We start from the raw sequence: 14,866 nt of genomic DNA, 5'->3' as shown, positions 1-14,866 counted from the left end.
TATCTCACCGAGGACGTAGGCAATCTTGCCGAACCTCGTAAATCTGTGTGCATTGCTTGTTCTTGTTTTTCCATTATCTTCTGCATCGTTTTAGATTGCGTTTCTACCGTCCATCAGTGTTCCACTCATGGTATTAAATTGAAAAGGATTGGGAAACCTACACATTTTATATTTGCAGATGATCTTATAATATTAGAATATTTGGTAGAACCACCTCACAAGAGATCAATACTTTTCAGTTAGTCATTGACAATTATTGTTCCTATTCAGGTCAAGCTCTCAACTTCAACAAAACTAAAGCTTAATTTAGTACTAATGTCTCCTCAGGAATTAAATGACTATCTTTGAAAGATTTCACATTATGTCAAATTTAAATAATGAGTCATATCTTGGAGTTCCATTTATCCATAGAATACGAAATAAAGCCCTTTGCTATAGTTCATACAAAAGGTTAATTCTCGCCTCTCTTAGAAATCCAAGTTTCTTAATTCTTCTGGAAGACAGACCCTTATCATTTCCACTCTTTTTTTCTCTTCCATCACATTATGTCTTACTTTAAACTTCCAAATTTCCTCTTTGGATTCTTCAAGCATAATTTTTTGAGTCCTGTGGGGATCGCAAACTTGTACATGCAGAGTAACTCAACTCTACATCCGTCAGGGTGTCCAGCACCCGATTCTCCACTAAACCAAGAATGCTTTTATCTGTTGCACAAAATTGAAGTACCATAGTCTTAATGATTTATTCAAATGAACAAAGTTTTCCATCTTCAGAGATCTATACAAAACCAGAGAGCTGGAAAAGAAGAATGGAAGAAAGTTCTTTTGTTTTTGGATAGTTATATAGGGAGAGAAGTAGATAACAGTCAAGAGGCTTGAACTCTAGATTTCTCAGTGAGCATAGGCTTTTTGCACATCACATGTGTGCCAGGTAGTTGTTGTTTAATGGAGGAAAGTATAATAAGCAAAAGAGAAATTAAACATTTTTCCAGTATTGGAAGATCTCATCAGAAGGAGAAATCATCTTGGTTGGGCTTCGGTGATGTCAACAAAGCAGTATAGAGCCGAAGTCTGTCTTCCCCTAAGGACGAACAACGCGATAGAGGCCTCCGCGGACGTATAAACGATAACGACGTAAGCGTTAACCGGTGTCTGTACCTTCTCCAGGCTAGTTGAACAGCCACAGCTGCCCAAGTTCTCCATCCTGGAGAGTAATACCTTGCGCTTCTTCTCACTTTCTCATTAACAAATGTGTATCTGAAATGTTGCGTCACATACTTCACATCTTCAGCTTCAAGCCCAAATGCTTCTGTGGTTTCAAGTGTAACTAATGTTGAAGATGATGGAGGTAGACGTTCCACAAATGGTCGTCTAAGGCACCATGAGAGAAGTTCATCTCCACTGAAATTGCCTGGTCCTAGCATGCAACAACTCTTCACACCATCTCTTAGAACTTGGCTGCTTTGCAGATGTCCCCTTACAACAAATATCATTCTTCGGACTGGATCACCTTCTCTTGTAATCTGTATAGAATCAGTCATTTGTTAATATATCAAGGGAATTCTGTTCAGAATCAGATGGTAACAGTACTGGTACTCATACCGTTTCTCCCTTGGGGAATATTAGAGACTTCACACGGTCACATATGTTCTCTAGGACCAACTCATCCATATGTTGAAATAAGGGTACCTGAAACAATGGGTGTCTCAAAATAAAATAAAAAAATAAAAAATATCTGGCATTGTAATAATCGGTTTCAATCGGGCTTAATCGGGCATCTACGACATTGTATAGAAACGATTGAATAATAATCGATCTGGTCTCAAGCCCGATTAATTTATCATTCAATCATGTCGATTTTGAGCTTTGATTAGGCAGACCAGTTCTATCCTTCTAGTGCGAGCATGGACTTAGCACCCCTAAATAGAGTTTTGGTAATAGATTTAAAATTTCGTTTTAACTTTTTTTTCCCTCTCTCTAAAATTTTTAGGTTCAGTTGTTCTCAATCAGTTTTGGTCCCTGTCTATAAGAAAACAGGGAATGACCACTCTTTCTAGTCTTGCCATTAAACAACAAAACTTGTGATTATAATTAGGACCAAAGAGTGAAGAGTGAGTTTGGAGTGGGCCATAGGAAAAGGGACTGGTAATGAAGGAACAAAACAAAACAGTAATAATACTTGATGGCATATAGTTATGGGTCTCAATTTCAAATCCAAACCAAATACCGAATTCGAAACTTAGTCGAATTAATTGGGCCGAATCGAAACAAATTAATTCGGTTCAAATTTGGTTTGAATATGTGAGTATGGACAATGTTTGGCTTGGTTTTGATTTATGGTGTAAGAACCGTAGGTTCAAACCGAAACCAAACAGATGAAAAAAATCTCATTATTGTTAAGAGAGATCTTTTAGGTGATAAGTGTTTTCATACAATTTATCATCACATGCTAAGACAATTTTGGAGTTAAAAATGGCCAGAAGGCCCATAACTTGAGCCCATTATGGCCTTTATCCATCACAATCATGGTTCAAAAGTGGATCCGTTTTCATAATCGAATTAAAACCAATGTACAAAACCAAATTAAAACTACATATCAGAACCGAATTGGAACTGAAACCAAACCAATCTAAATTGAATTAGTTTGAGTATCTACATACGGAACCGAGTTGGTTCTCAGTTCGGTTCTGTTCGGTTCTGATCCACCTTATCATCATTTGAAACTGAATAAAAACCGAATCAAATAACCAGAACCGAACATATTGACATCCTTACATATGGTAACATAGAAGTGGCTTAGATGAAAAATCAGAAATATAATTACCTGCCTCACTAGGTCAAGACAGAGATGATACTTGATGTCCCTCCTTAGGCCCTCAGGGAGATTTCTTATCATTTCGCATTCATCAACCCCGCGCATCGCCGCCCAGCATTGCCGCTCATATTGACGTACCCTCTGCCGGAATCCCTGAGGCAGGCGTCTCCTCTTCATCCACCACTCTATATTCCTCATCTTCATTTGCATTGCTTGTTTCTTTGATGTCGTCGCATGCAAGAATACCTGTGTTCCACCCATATCATCAAAACATGCAAAATTTCTACACCAGTAAGTAAATAATATTAATTAATGATCTAGGATCAATAACTATAATGGGGAAGAGTAAATTGAGCAATCCCAATTGCATGGGTTGAGCAATCACTCTTTTATGGTCGTGGTTCGCTCAATTACACCCTCAACATACCTTGATATTTCCAATCAACATAGTCACTAGAAGGAGGCCACTTGTTAGGATGATGATGTTGAAAACAACTTCCAGCCATTCAGTTGTGCTCTCCAGGTTTCCAAATGTACTGATTTCAACACATAAATCTGAATTGTTTAGAGAACACCTTACGGAAAATTTAAAAGTTAAATGCACTTAGGGATCATGGTTCGATGCCTTACCAATCAATCAATCAATTAATCCTAGAAGACAATGATAATGATTATTATTATTAGTAGTAACGCTGAGATCACTGTCAAGTGTCAAGTCATGTAACCTAGCACTAGAGCGGGTCTAATAAGAACTTGTGTATGGCATCAACAAAGATGGGCTTTTTCATATTACATAAGGGGTGGGGCTGTCATTTTGGCCCGTTTTGCCTAGGCACAAGGGCCACACAACATGGTAGGGATCTTTTTTCCATATTATTAGGAAGAAAGAACGCTATCTGCTGGCGTAGGTACACAGACTGGGTTGCCCCCATGCTAAAGATGCTTTTACATGCACTCCTATTGGCCTAGACACTAGCATGTACCTGCACCAGTACTGTAGAGTTATCTTGCCCATTCTATTATTAGGAAATTTTTCTGTCTAGGAGCATAGTCCTGACTAGCACTTTTTTGTGTCTATCTCTCTCCTCTTCTCCTTTGAAATGACCTCCCTGCCTCCTGAAATTATTCATTTTCAGATACATTTATTGGGTGTTTCTTGCCATAATAGGCTACTCTCCAGGATAGGGAACACTCTCCCTTATGGAGAACTCTCCCTTATTATTATTATTATTATTATCCTACTCAGCATGATATATTAGGTCAAGGTTGGGTACAAATGAAGGTTCCGGGTGTTTGTGATTAAGTCTGGGGATCAAATCCCCTTTAAGAGGATAAAGATTAGGTGCAAATGCCTTTCCCAAAATTGAATGGTGAAGCCTTCTCATTGATGTCATACTTTTTTCTTTATTTTTTTTTCTTGAATGTGTTGGTTTCCTTTGTTATTTGTTGACTAAAGTTACCATTAACTAAATAGAAAAAATCTTGATTAACCCATTATCAGGAAGAGTTTGAGTTCTATTCTCCCTTAATCTCTATCATCGCCCATGCTAATCAATCCACTTCTATCTTGTAGGATTTTCATTAGATGTCAATCTTATTTTCCTGTTAGTTTTTCTACATCATTGGAGTTACGTGTGCTATCAATCTCTATCACCCTAGGAGTTTGCATTCATGTTTACAACTATCACATGTGATAATAGATTCCTAACACAACTGAAATTATTTCTTTTATTAGATCTCCTTTGCAGATAGAGTTTCCAATTATATGAATTCCTATCTAGGCTCTCTCTCTCTCTCTCTCTCTCTCTCTCTCTCTCTCTATATATATATATATATATATATATAGGCTACTAGGTCTTAATCTTCTTAAGTCAATTGATACAATGTAGTTCCATTACTTAACATGCACCCATCAACATAAGCAAATTCCAGATTGAGTGATGATGCCTTCTCTCTGATGTTTTCTTACCAGATTGCTCTTTTGCTCTTGTTTTCATTGTCCCCATGGTGGTGCGGGGGCCATAAGACTAGGTAGCAATCTTTTACTCAAAAAAAGTAACTTTGAAATATGAATATAGGGTTGTAAACGAAGCTAATTTACTCATCTAATTGAAAATCCAACATCTAATTAATCACCAAATGATACATTTATATTCATATTTGAATACAAATATTTGATGGGAGAGAGTTTTCTATCCGGGAGCATGGCCCCTACACTAATGTGATGGTGAATGGGAATGCATGGGGAAGCATCAAGAAGGGTGGATTTTTCACCATTCATATAGGGAGGGGCAGTCATTTCTCCCCCTCCTGAGTATGGATGCAGATGCCACACTCTTGGACTTTCCCATATTTGATATAAGCACGAGGGTGGGGTGAAGGAAAGAAATTGTTTACAGATGCATATATCATGCATGCTCATAATATTGATTATTATGGTAACCAAAGAGAGAGATCTATATTTGAGAATGAAAGAGATATAGGGGAGATATAAAGACTAACCTGAGGGTCATTAGACCCCAGAAGATGGGAAACAGTATCTTCTCCAAACGACTGTCATTTGTAACCAGTTGGACAGTCCATGCGTAAGCACCATAGTCGAAATTATTAGAGCTCTCAATGCACATAGACCTAACCTGTTTGTTCTCTCCCCAAGCCAATCTCCCACGGTCTGTCACCATTCCAGTTCCGTAATAGATAGGCTCTTTACATGCTAATGTCCTAACCCCACAACCCGGTGTGATACCACATTGTTCTCTCAGGCACTTTTCAGCTCTTTGGAGGCCTAACAAGTACCAACATGCACCAGCCGCCTGCACACAGACATTGCAGCTACATAGCCCCATCAGTATGAGATAGATCAAGATGTTAGTAAATAATAAATAGTAAGAAAAATTGTCTAGATTTACTAGATAAGAAAATTAATTACAAAACAAGTAAGCTTGATTTTGTTTTACACTTACTTTTTATGTAAATATACTTGTTCTGTAATTCTTTTTCTTATCTGGTAGATTTAAGAAAGTGTCCCTTAATAGTATTGGCAAAAAAGTAAGTAGTACCGACATGGGCAGCAACAAAGTAGGCCATGAGGTTGAGGGCAATGCTCCACCAAACGGTGCCAAAGATATAACCAGAAAGGCTTTGCATACGACGTAAGAGGCAGACGGAGTGCCAGATCTTGGGAAGGTATTGAAACAGAAATATTATCAACAACACCGTCATCACAAATGTCGTTGATCCTCTCTCTAACAGTGAAGGGATTGCTACCCATAGCACAACCTGCACTCATAATAGATACTATATGTATTATGCCTTCTTCTTTAGCTGGCCTGTTTTTATCAAACAATACTACTACACCCTTTCCATGCATGCTTTTTCCACTTAAAATCTTGTTTTGAAATTAAGGCAAATTTTAGCCAACTCTAAGCTTCTTTATGGTTGCCCTTGATTCCAAAACAAGGCAGGTCCTTCAAGAGGAGTCCGGATCTCCTGCCATATGGTCACCTGTCCATCCCATCTCGCACCATTTTTTTTTTTGGGGGGGGCCGGTGTGGGGGTGGAGTGGTGGAGGTGGGAAATGGGGTGGACAATTGATTATATGGGCAGGTGAGTCACATTCCTTTGAGAGCTACCCTCAAGGTATATCCTCTTTGCATTTCCATTCAGGAAAATGGAGAACATTGTTTATGGTGGTTTTATGAATATAACTTTCCATTCTTTCTCCACCATTTTGAGAAACACAGAGGAATGCTTAGGTCATTTTGATTGTTGAATGGATAATTATTTCTTAGAATAGTCATATGTCAAATCTATAACTATTTTAACTATATGACCTACTATGTATTAAACTTTTACCCTTGTATTTTCGACAGTTAAAAAAATATTGTCAAATTAGATTTTTCAACTATTTTTTGAAACTTTATCCTACAATGTGAAAAAATGTATTTATTTCAGAACTTACCAAATGAATTGATTGTGATTTTCAAACATGTCCAAGAAGTTTGAGCGCCAATAATTATCACATGGAAAATACTTAAGGCCATTCAAATAAGTTCTCATGTCCCATAAAACATGGTAGCTTTGTTGGCACCAAACTTTGTGGATCAAAATTTAAAATCAACTTCTAGTCATGTGGCAAGTTTTGCCCTCCACAGTTTTATCTCATGTAGATAAATAAAGTTTTTCCAGAAAAATTGAAAAAAAAAATTAATTTTGAGAACACTTCAACTGTTGAAAATACAAGGGAAAAAGTCAAATACATGGAGAACCATATAGTTGTGATGGAAACAAGATTTGTTACATGATCAATCTAAAGCATATCCTATTATTCAATAGTTAGAATTACCGAATTAACGATCCACATACCAATTAACCATGACCTTGGCTTATGGAAATATCTTTTTTCATTATTGTTGTAAGTGCCGATAATTCCTAGTATCAACCATTATTTTTGGATTTTATCCAAAAAATCTATTAGTTTTTGGCATATGGTAGTGTATGTTAAACCTAAAATTTTTTGTCCTCATTATCTTTACACATGCTAAAATTTTCATCCAATCAAGTATCATCACATATCAAACTACTATTTGAATTGTCCCACTCTATTTAAAAAACAACAACCATTTAAAAAAGGGTAAACATATTGAGGGCCATACAATTAAAATGGACTATTAGATTTAACATATGGTCTATTTAGAGAGCTCTCCATCTAAAAATGACTAACAAATGGTCCCATGTGGTTGTAAAAAAAACACTACAAGTATCAAGAACTTCTTTACCCAAATTACTAAGAAAGTCATAACCTAACAACCTTTTTTCTCCCCCAAAGAAGTGCAAGACGTATAGAGGGTTCTGGGTTATGCGCCTTTTTCCCTTTTTTTTTTTTTTTTTTTGAATTTCCTTTTTACTGGAAAAAAAGGAACCTAGACTGAAAATATAGGAGGGCATTCTTAGTCTTGTTTTTCTACCATATGAGCTATGATGATTAGGAGAGTTTGACTATTGGATGGATGGGAACCTCTTAGAAAATTGTATGTTAAAATTTGATGACCCATTTCAATTGTATGGATTCCAATTTATGGGATCCCCTCCTTTATGGTTCAGAGTTCATTAAACAAAATTGAATTTTTCAAATAATTTCTAAAGTATTATTGTAATATGTGGCTATGTTTGAATCTAGCTAAAGATATAAAGATATAACACATGACAAGCTGATTCAGTAGGACAACTATAAATGGCGTGCAAAGGAAGTCGGAGAATAGTAAAAAGGTATTATCAAATTCGTTTAGTAATTGAGGGTGAAGAAAATTTATGACCCTAGATAGCTATAAATGATTATCATGATCAGTAGGCTTTGTAGCCCAGTCAAGGAATGACTCAAGCCTGTTCAGATCATTGGTAGAAAATTAGAAGATATTTACATAGAGGTGAGCTGACTGCCACGAGCATCATAGAGTAGGGCATGGTAAAGAAAATTTAAAAATTCTCAAAAAGGGGAAAAAAAGGCTGGATTCAACAAACAAGCGAAAATGCCAAGTATTGGGAGTGTATAAGTTGATTTTGTCTTTAAATTTTAACATATGGGCTGCCTTTTGTATCAGGTTGATCCAAATATCAAATTGTCAAAGACTCAGAATTACAACATTATTCTTATATATCTAGTATAATGAAGTGGTCCATGTAAGAAGAGAAAGTATGGACCACGTAAAGTACCTTTTAAATTTGGGTATTAATTAGAAAAGTTAATTTCATGAGAAAAAGTTTCCACCCAAGCAAGCATGTGTGGCGACTAAAATTTTATGGGCGATCGCTTTTATTGAAATTTTACTGATTTTCATTCAAAAAAAAAAAAAAAAAAAAATTGAGCAATAAGATTATGCTACACCTCGTAGTCCATTCACACATATATATTTTTTGGTTAAAACAGTCCTTTCACAGGTCAGTAGGAGAATTCTGAGTGGGTTTGATGTGTCCAAAATAGGTAGGCAAGAGAATTCTGAGTTGGTTTCTGAGATGTCAGTAAAACTCTTTTTCAAAACTCCTTTTAAGTTCGCTACGAAGTTCTTCAAAATCTATGTTTCAGCCCATTGGGGTAAAAGCTCTATGAGTATTTTGGAAATTTTTTTATATAGAGATTGTTAATTTATTTATAGCAACCTAAGAAAAGTATGAAAACGAACAAATGTAACTCTATTTTCTATTAATATTGAAATAGATCTCATCTTCCAATAAATATAAACAATTTTATTGAATCACTGATTGTTATTACGATTTCTATTCTTTTCTTCATCATTTTAAATAAAAACCTAGCAGGACCAAGACCCACCATTTCTGTCACTACTCACAAGTAGGGGTGTCCATTCTTAAATCGAACTGGTAAAATCGGCCGGACTGAACCGATAATAACATGGACCGAACCAAACCAAAGCCTTATTGGGTCGGTTCGGTTTGGAGTATTGCAACCCCAAAACCAAATCGAACCGCATCAGAAACCGGATGAACCCGAAACCAAACCGAAACCGGCTCAAAACCTTGACCGAAACTGAAACCAAACCGGTAAGAAACTGAAACACTCCAAAATCCATTAAAAAAAAATCAAAATTTGCATAGTTTTGTAAACATTTGTATGGAAAGTCGAATCCAAACTGGACCAAAAATCAAAACCAACCCGGTTACAAATCGATTTAAGAAACCGGAGACAAACCGAAACCAAACCGCACTGAAACCGAAATTTTCTTATTGGTTTGGTTTTGGTTTCAACTTTCTCACATCGAAATCGACTCAACCCAGACCAAAACCGAGCCAGACCGACCGATTGACACCCCTACTCACAAGGGGACTATCGAATCAATATATATTTAAAAATATATTGCCAATTTTCTGTACTTTCCACTCCCATTCTATTGGTTGTTGTTTTAGAAACGTATAAAGGGAAATGCATAGGTCACATGTCTTCACTGTGCAAACTGCATAGTATAGCCAAGTTATAGCCTGAGCACTGATGGTGATTGATGACATGCACTTATCAGTTATCACAACTTGATATCACTAACGTACAAAACCCCACGGCCAAGTGGCATAATTGCTTTCTAACTTATTATCTCATGAACATGAACAAAGCATGAAAGAATCTTAGATGAGGATAGAAACGATGTTATCCTGTGGTGGATGATGATGGTAACGAAGAAAATTCACACAGATGCTAATGGAAAGTAAGTAAACATCACCTGAGGTAAGGGGAGGATCACGAAGAGGTCGAAGAAGAAGCCCTTCTTGGCCTTTGGGTACCGGAATGCTACGGAACGAGCCGGAGCGGTGGCGGTGGCGGTGGAGGAGCGGTGGTCTTCTGTATCTCCATCATCATCTTCTCCGGTGATGTTATTGTAATATTGGGAAGGAGAGGAGTGATGAAACTTGGCCATCTTGAATTGAAGCCACATGTTCCAGACGTGTAAGGTGTCGGTCATGCAGCGAAGAACAGTGACGGTAATGGCGAACCATCCATCAACGAAGAGACACATGCAGGTGTCGCTTATGGAGAGTGCGTAGAAGAAGAGTGGGTCGACGAAGAGCCCTGCTGCGCAGACTAGGAGGAAGATTCGGTTCCATTCCTGAACCCACTTGGCTCGTGGGTTCAATACTCTACCCAGTAACCATCTTCCTCCACTCTCACCCCTCCTTGTCCTTCGACTACCAGGCCCGCATGCGGCCAACATCAACATGTCTTTACACCCATAAGAACCGCTTTCCTCTTCATCTTCTTCTTCCTCTTCTTCATTTTCCAAATCGGATGTATGTGAGGTTTCATCGTCGCTTTCCATGGCGTCTCAGGGCATTATTAGACTACCAATATGAGAGAGAGAGAGAGAGAGAGAGAGTTGAGAAGCTCAGCTTAAGAGCTGAGACTTGGAGAGCGTTTTAATTGATTGTTTTGTGGGAATATATATATATATATATATAGATATACGTGGAGTGTTGGGAAATAAGGATTGACAACCTGATGATCAACATCTGGATTAGTGGTAGAACACAACCTGATTATCAATCTCGAATTCCAGCATTACCCCTCATTTGGAAAGAATTGACGCACATGCAGTACGATAAAGTAGTACCAACAAATTAAAAAATAATAATGCAACCCCTACTAGCCTACATGATTGTTATCCTGGATATGCTGTTTGGAAATTATATATTATTCATGATTAAAAAAAAAACCTACTATTTATATTTAAATATGCACTAGCTGAATTGAAAGCACTTCATTCTTTTTCACCGTAGTCATATCATTCTTTACAGAACCTTGTAATTCAAATCAGGTCAAAGTGATATATATATATATATATTTTGAGAAAAAATCCCGGGCACACTATCGGGTGTTTCTGTGCCTGTCACTTTGCTCTTTGCCCTTGTAAAAATAAGCCCTTGCCCTTGTGTGTCCCTCATTTCAATTGATGCGTGTTGCTAGTTTACAATAAGTGGGTCCCATGTCTAACCCTCTTCCCATTTGAGTGAGGATGAATTGAGGCCATGGTTGCTTGACATATGAGAAGAAAGGGTTAATATTAAGAAAAAAAAAAAAAATACATGGGTTCTTTACAACTTTAATTATAGAACAAACTTATGGTTTATAAATAAGTATAGGACCAATGAAAAGAAAAAATTAACTCGGTAAATTTCACATGGCTTGGGAAAAAGACACCAAATCAATATAAACACAGACTGAATTAGACCCGGCCAAGTCATATGACTATGGACCAAGTTTCTTGTATTTTTTACTCGACTTGGGCAACTCACCTTAGTCAAAACTGATTTCCCAACTATGCTTGACATAAATGCAAAACATGAAAGAATCAAAAGAGAAAATGTAAAAACATAAAATTAGGGTAACGAATGAGTGAAAAGCACACGATGCATGTAATAATCAATTTTTATTTAAAAAAAAAATATTACCACGATACCAGTGTGCAGATTCCTCCAAACATCCTCTCGAATCACCATTAATTCTGCACTTTCTCTCTTCATTCAAACATCCTATTGAAAGATTCTATTTTCCTCTCTCCCCGGAAAAAGAAAATTACACTTTGTTGCCGTACGAACGGATCCCTCTCTCTTTATTTTATTTCATAGTTTGAAACTTTAAAGATATTTTTATTTCCTCCCAATCTTTAAGATTGTAACCCATTGGGGTCCCAACTTTTCAATATAGACATATATAGCAATGTATGGAGTCCCTACACGTCGACGACAGTAGGTAGTGAGCTTTCCTTTTCGTTGGCATACCTAAAATAATTTAACCATTTTTTTTCTTTTTAAGTCGAGAACTATTAATGCCTAAGGGTATTATGGTAAATTAAAGTAGGGATTTTAAGAGCAAGAGACAGTTAGACCTTCTACGTCATCTCAAAGGACCAGAATATTAAATTATCAAAGACAGGTGAGGCAAGGTGTGGATCAGAAGGAGAAGGAAGTAGCTGTCTGATATGGGGTCTCTCTCAGACTGAATAGAGAAGAGGCAGCTCTGAGAGAAATTCCAACAACAACTCTGTTTCCATGCAGCTTCCCCTCTTTTGTTTGCTTGTAAATCAATAACAATAATACATATACCTCAAAAATAATCAACGTTTGGTGGGACTTGATAGAGGAAGAGGGCCACACCCTAGTTTACTAGAATTAGGGCTTGCCTATATTTAGAAGACGACGTTGCTATCTTTGTACGTGAATTGATAAAACATACGTAAGTGCCTTTGGGCTTTGGCCCTCATTCTCATGATCTGTCGAGGTGGGGACAAAGCTCTCATGTCAAGTCTTTGTCATTTGAAACATAAGTATTAAGGCTATGTTTGGTATTCATTTTTTGAATATAGTTTAGGTCAAATAATATCAAATACAATCTTAGTTCTTCACCCATGATCATATGGATCCATTATTTATCTAAGATATATATTTGTCATCTCACCTTCTCAATCTCCACATTTTATTGAGTCTTGGGCACCCTCTAAAGATCTCAACTCTTTTTTTTTTGTAAAAGGGTAATTTATTAAGAAGGGAAAAACATCCAAATAGGAGAGAAAAAAAGAAAAATACAGCTGACGCCACTACCCCAACTTGCTGTCTCCACCTTCGGCAAGGCCATCAGCAGAGAAAGCAAGCGAGCATCCTAGCCAAATCTAAATCTGTGCATATTCGCACAATCATTCACAAGCTCTGCTACAATGCGATTAGGAAATTCCACTGAAATCTCAGACATGCCAGATTTATAGGCCTTTTTAGCTAGAAAATCTGCAATGGGGTTAGCTTCCCGAAAGCAGTGAGTTATTTTCCAAGAAATGGATTCCAAGTAATGAAGAAAAGGAATCCATTTTTGGAGAGCAAACCAAGGGATATGCCTTCGATGAATCGCAGACACCACAGACGCCGAGTCTGATTCTATCCACACGTGTCGCATTATGAGTCTGCGCCATTGCAATCCCTTCCAATACCGCTTCAAACTCAGCCTCGTATATCTTCTTAATACCCAGGAAAATGCTAAAAGAGTCACAAGCCTGGCCTTCACTGTTTCGCATCACACCACCTGCTCCAGCTTTACCAGGCTTACCCAAGGAACTACCATCCACATTAATCTTTATCCAGCCAAGGGCCAGTCGACACCAGGGCACCTCAAGGGGTGGAGAAGAAACTGAGGGAGAAATCGATAGGCCCAGATTCCTGCAGCATAAAATGTCTGAAACTGCCGTAACCTCTTTGCATGAACTGCCATGACATAGAATCAGCTCCTGTCTAATGGATTCAAAAATAAATTTAGCCTGTCTTGCCTTAGCCTCATGCCTTCTTTGATTTCTCTCCCACCATAGATGATAAGTAATTAGCAGAAATCCCATCTTCCATGGATTTTTAGCATTGAGACCAGTAGCTTTTCTCTTCCACCATAGTAGGAAGTTAGCAATCGACACCTGGTTTTTCCATTGAATCCCAAAACAATTAAAAAAATTTTCCCATATAGAAATAGATAATGGGCAATGAAGAAAAATATGATCAATATTTTCTTCGGCCATCCCTCAGAGATAACAGCAAGAGGCCAAGTAGACACCTTTGCTTTTAATGATCTCGTATGTAGGAAGCTTACAGTGAACTAGCCGCCATCCAAAAGTAGAATATCTAGGGGGTAAGTCCTTTTGCCAAATTAATGAGGCACAGGGCACCTTAGGCGACTCCTTTCTGATGGCCTCCCAAGCTGACGCCGTGGAGAAATTCCCCATAGGCGTTAAAGACCAAACACTTACATCTTCCATTTTCACACTGGGAATTTTAATCTTTTTTATCTGATTGAAAATCTACTTAAACAAAGGAGCATTTACCTCTAAAAGATGCCATTGTCCCTCTCTAATAAAATCTCCCATTGTAGCATAAGTGATTAGAGAACTGGAATTATCTAAGTTGATCTCCTCCATTATAGATCTCTGTCCCCACCATTTATCCTTCCAAAAATTAGCAAGAAGACCATTACCAATAATCCATCTTTCCTTGTCGTCCACAAAACTCCACATTTTTTTGATTCTTGAGGCAATAGAGGAGGGGCGACAGTCTTTAAGAGTTCTTCCATCTTTCTTGACAAGCCTAGCTCTGAGAAAAGCAACAACAATAGATTTCTCCTTTCTCATTCTCCAAACAAGTTTACAGAGCATGGCCTTATTAGAATCTCTAAGCCTCCTTATTCCCAGACCCCCTTCCACCTTTGGCTTGCACAAGGTGTCCCACTTGACAGTGATCGACCTCACCGTGTCAATCTCCCCTGTCCAACTAAAATTCCTCATCTATCTCTCCATCAGAGAGATGAGGGATGTAGGCCACCAGTAAACTGAAAAACTATGGGTAGGCATTCCAGAGATAACAGTTTTTACCAATTCCACCCTCCCCGCCATTGACAAGAGCTTGCCTTTCCAACCTGCCAGTCTACTCTTAATCTTGTCCATGATCGGAAACAAGGCCTCCTTCTTTATTCTTCCCTTGAAAATTTCCACTCTAAGATATTTGGTAGGAAAATTACACACTGGGA

The 14,866-nt window shown here is 37.7% G+C and overlaps 1 protein-coding gene across 2 annotated transcripts; it reads right to left on the bottom strand.

Moving 5' to 3' along the window:
• Window positions 1–717: 717 nt before the first annotated feature.
• Window positions 718–10,739, bottom strand: LOC122073918 (cyclic nucleotide-gated ion channel 4). 2 transcript variants are annotated; one of them, XM_042638633.1, is made up of 7 exons: window positions 10,041–10,739; window positions 5,878–6,093; window positions 5,317–5,627; window positions 3,242–3,350; window positions 2,824–3,060; window positions 1,602–1,688; window positions 718–1,522 (listed from the first exon to the last, which is right to left on the bottom strand). In XM_042638633.1, exons 1-7 carry the CDS (start codon window positions 10,632–10,634, stop codon window positions 1,007–1,009), a joined length of 2,070 nt encoding a protein of 689 aa, XP_042494567.1. In that variant the 5' UTR covers window positions 10,635–10,739; the 3' UTR covers window positions 718–1,006. The 2 variants fall into 2 exon arrangements, with proteins under 2 accessions (XP_042494567.1, XP_042494568.1); XM_042638634.1 differs by lacking the exon at window positions 5,878–6,093.
• Between the last annotated feature and the right edge of the window lie 4,127 nt (window positions 10,740–14,866).

This window comes from Macadamia integrifolia, chromosome 3 (genome assembly GCF_013358625.1).
Source record: "Macadamia integrifolia cultivar HAES 741 chromosome 3, SCU_Mint_v3, whole genome shotgun sequence".
Lineage (NCBI taxonomy): Eukaryota > Viridiplantae > Streptophyta > Magnoliopsida > Proteales > Proteaceae > Macadamia > Macadamia integrifolia.
Note: the sequence above shows the minus strand (reverse complement) of the source record. Positions and strands in the feature narration are given on the sequence as shown.

What these genes read in the sequence shown, in the direction of transcription:
- LOC122073918 (XM_042638633.1), bottom strand. Translation starts at nt 10,634, where the DNA reads ATGGAAAGCGACGATGAAACCTCACATACATCCGATTTGGAAAATGAA. An exon ending in TGTTGATTGGAAATATCAAG is followed by an intron (nt 3,061 to 3,241) that starts GTATGTTGAGGG and finishes GGTGGAACACAG; the next exon opens with GTATTCTTGCATGCGACGAC. An exon ending in TATTCCCCAAGGGAGAAACG is followed by an intron (nt 1,523 to 1,601) that starts GTATGAGTACCA and finishes GATTCTATACAG; the next exon opens with ATTACAAGAGAAGGTGATCC.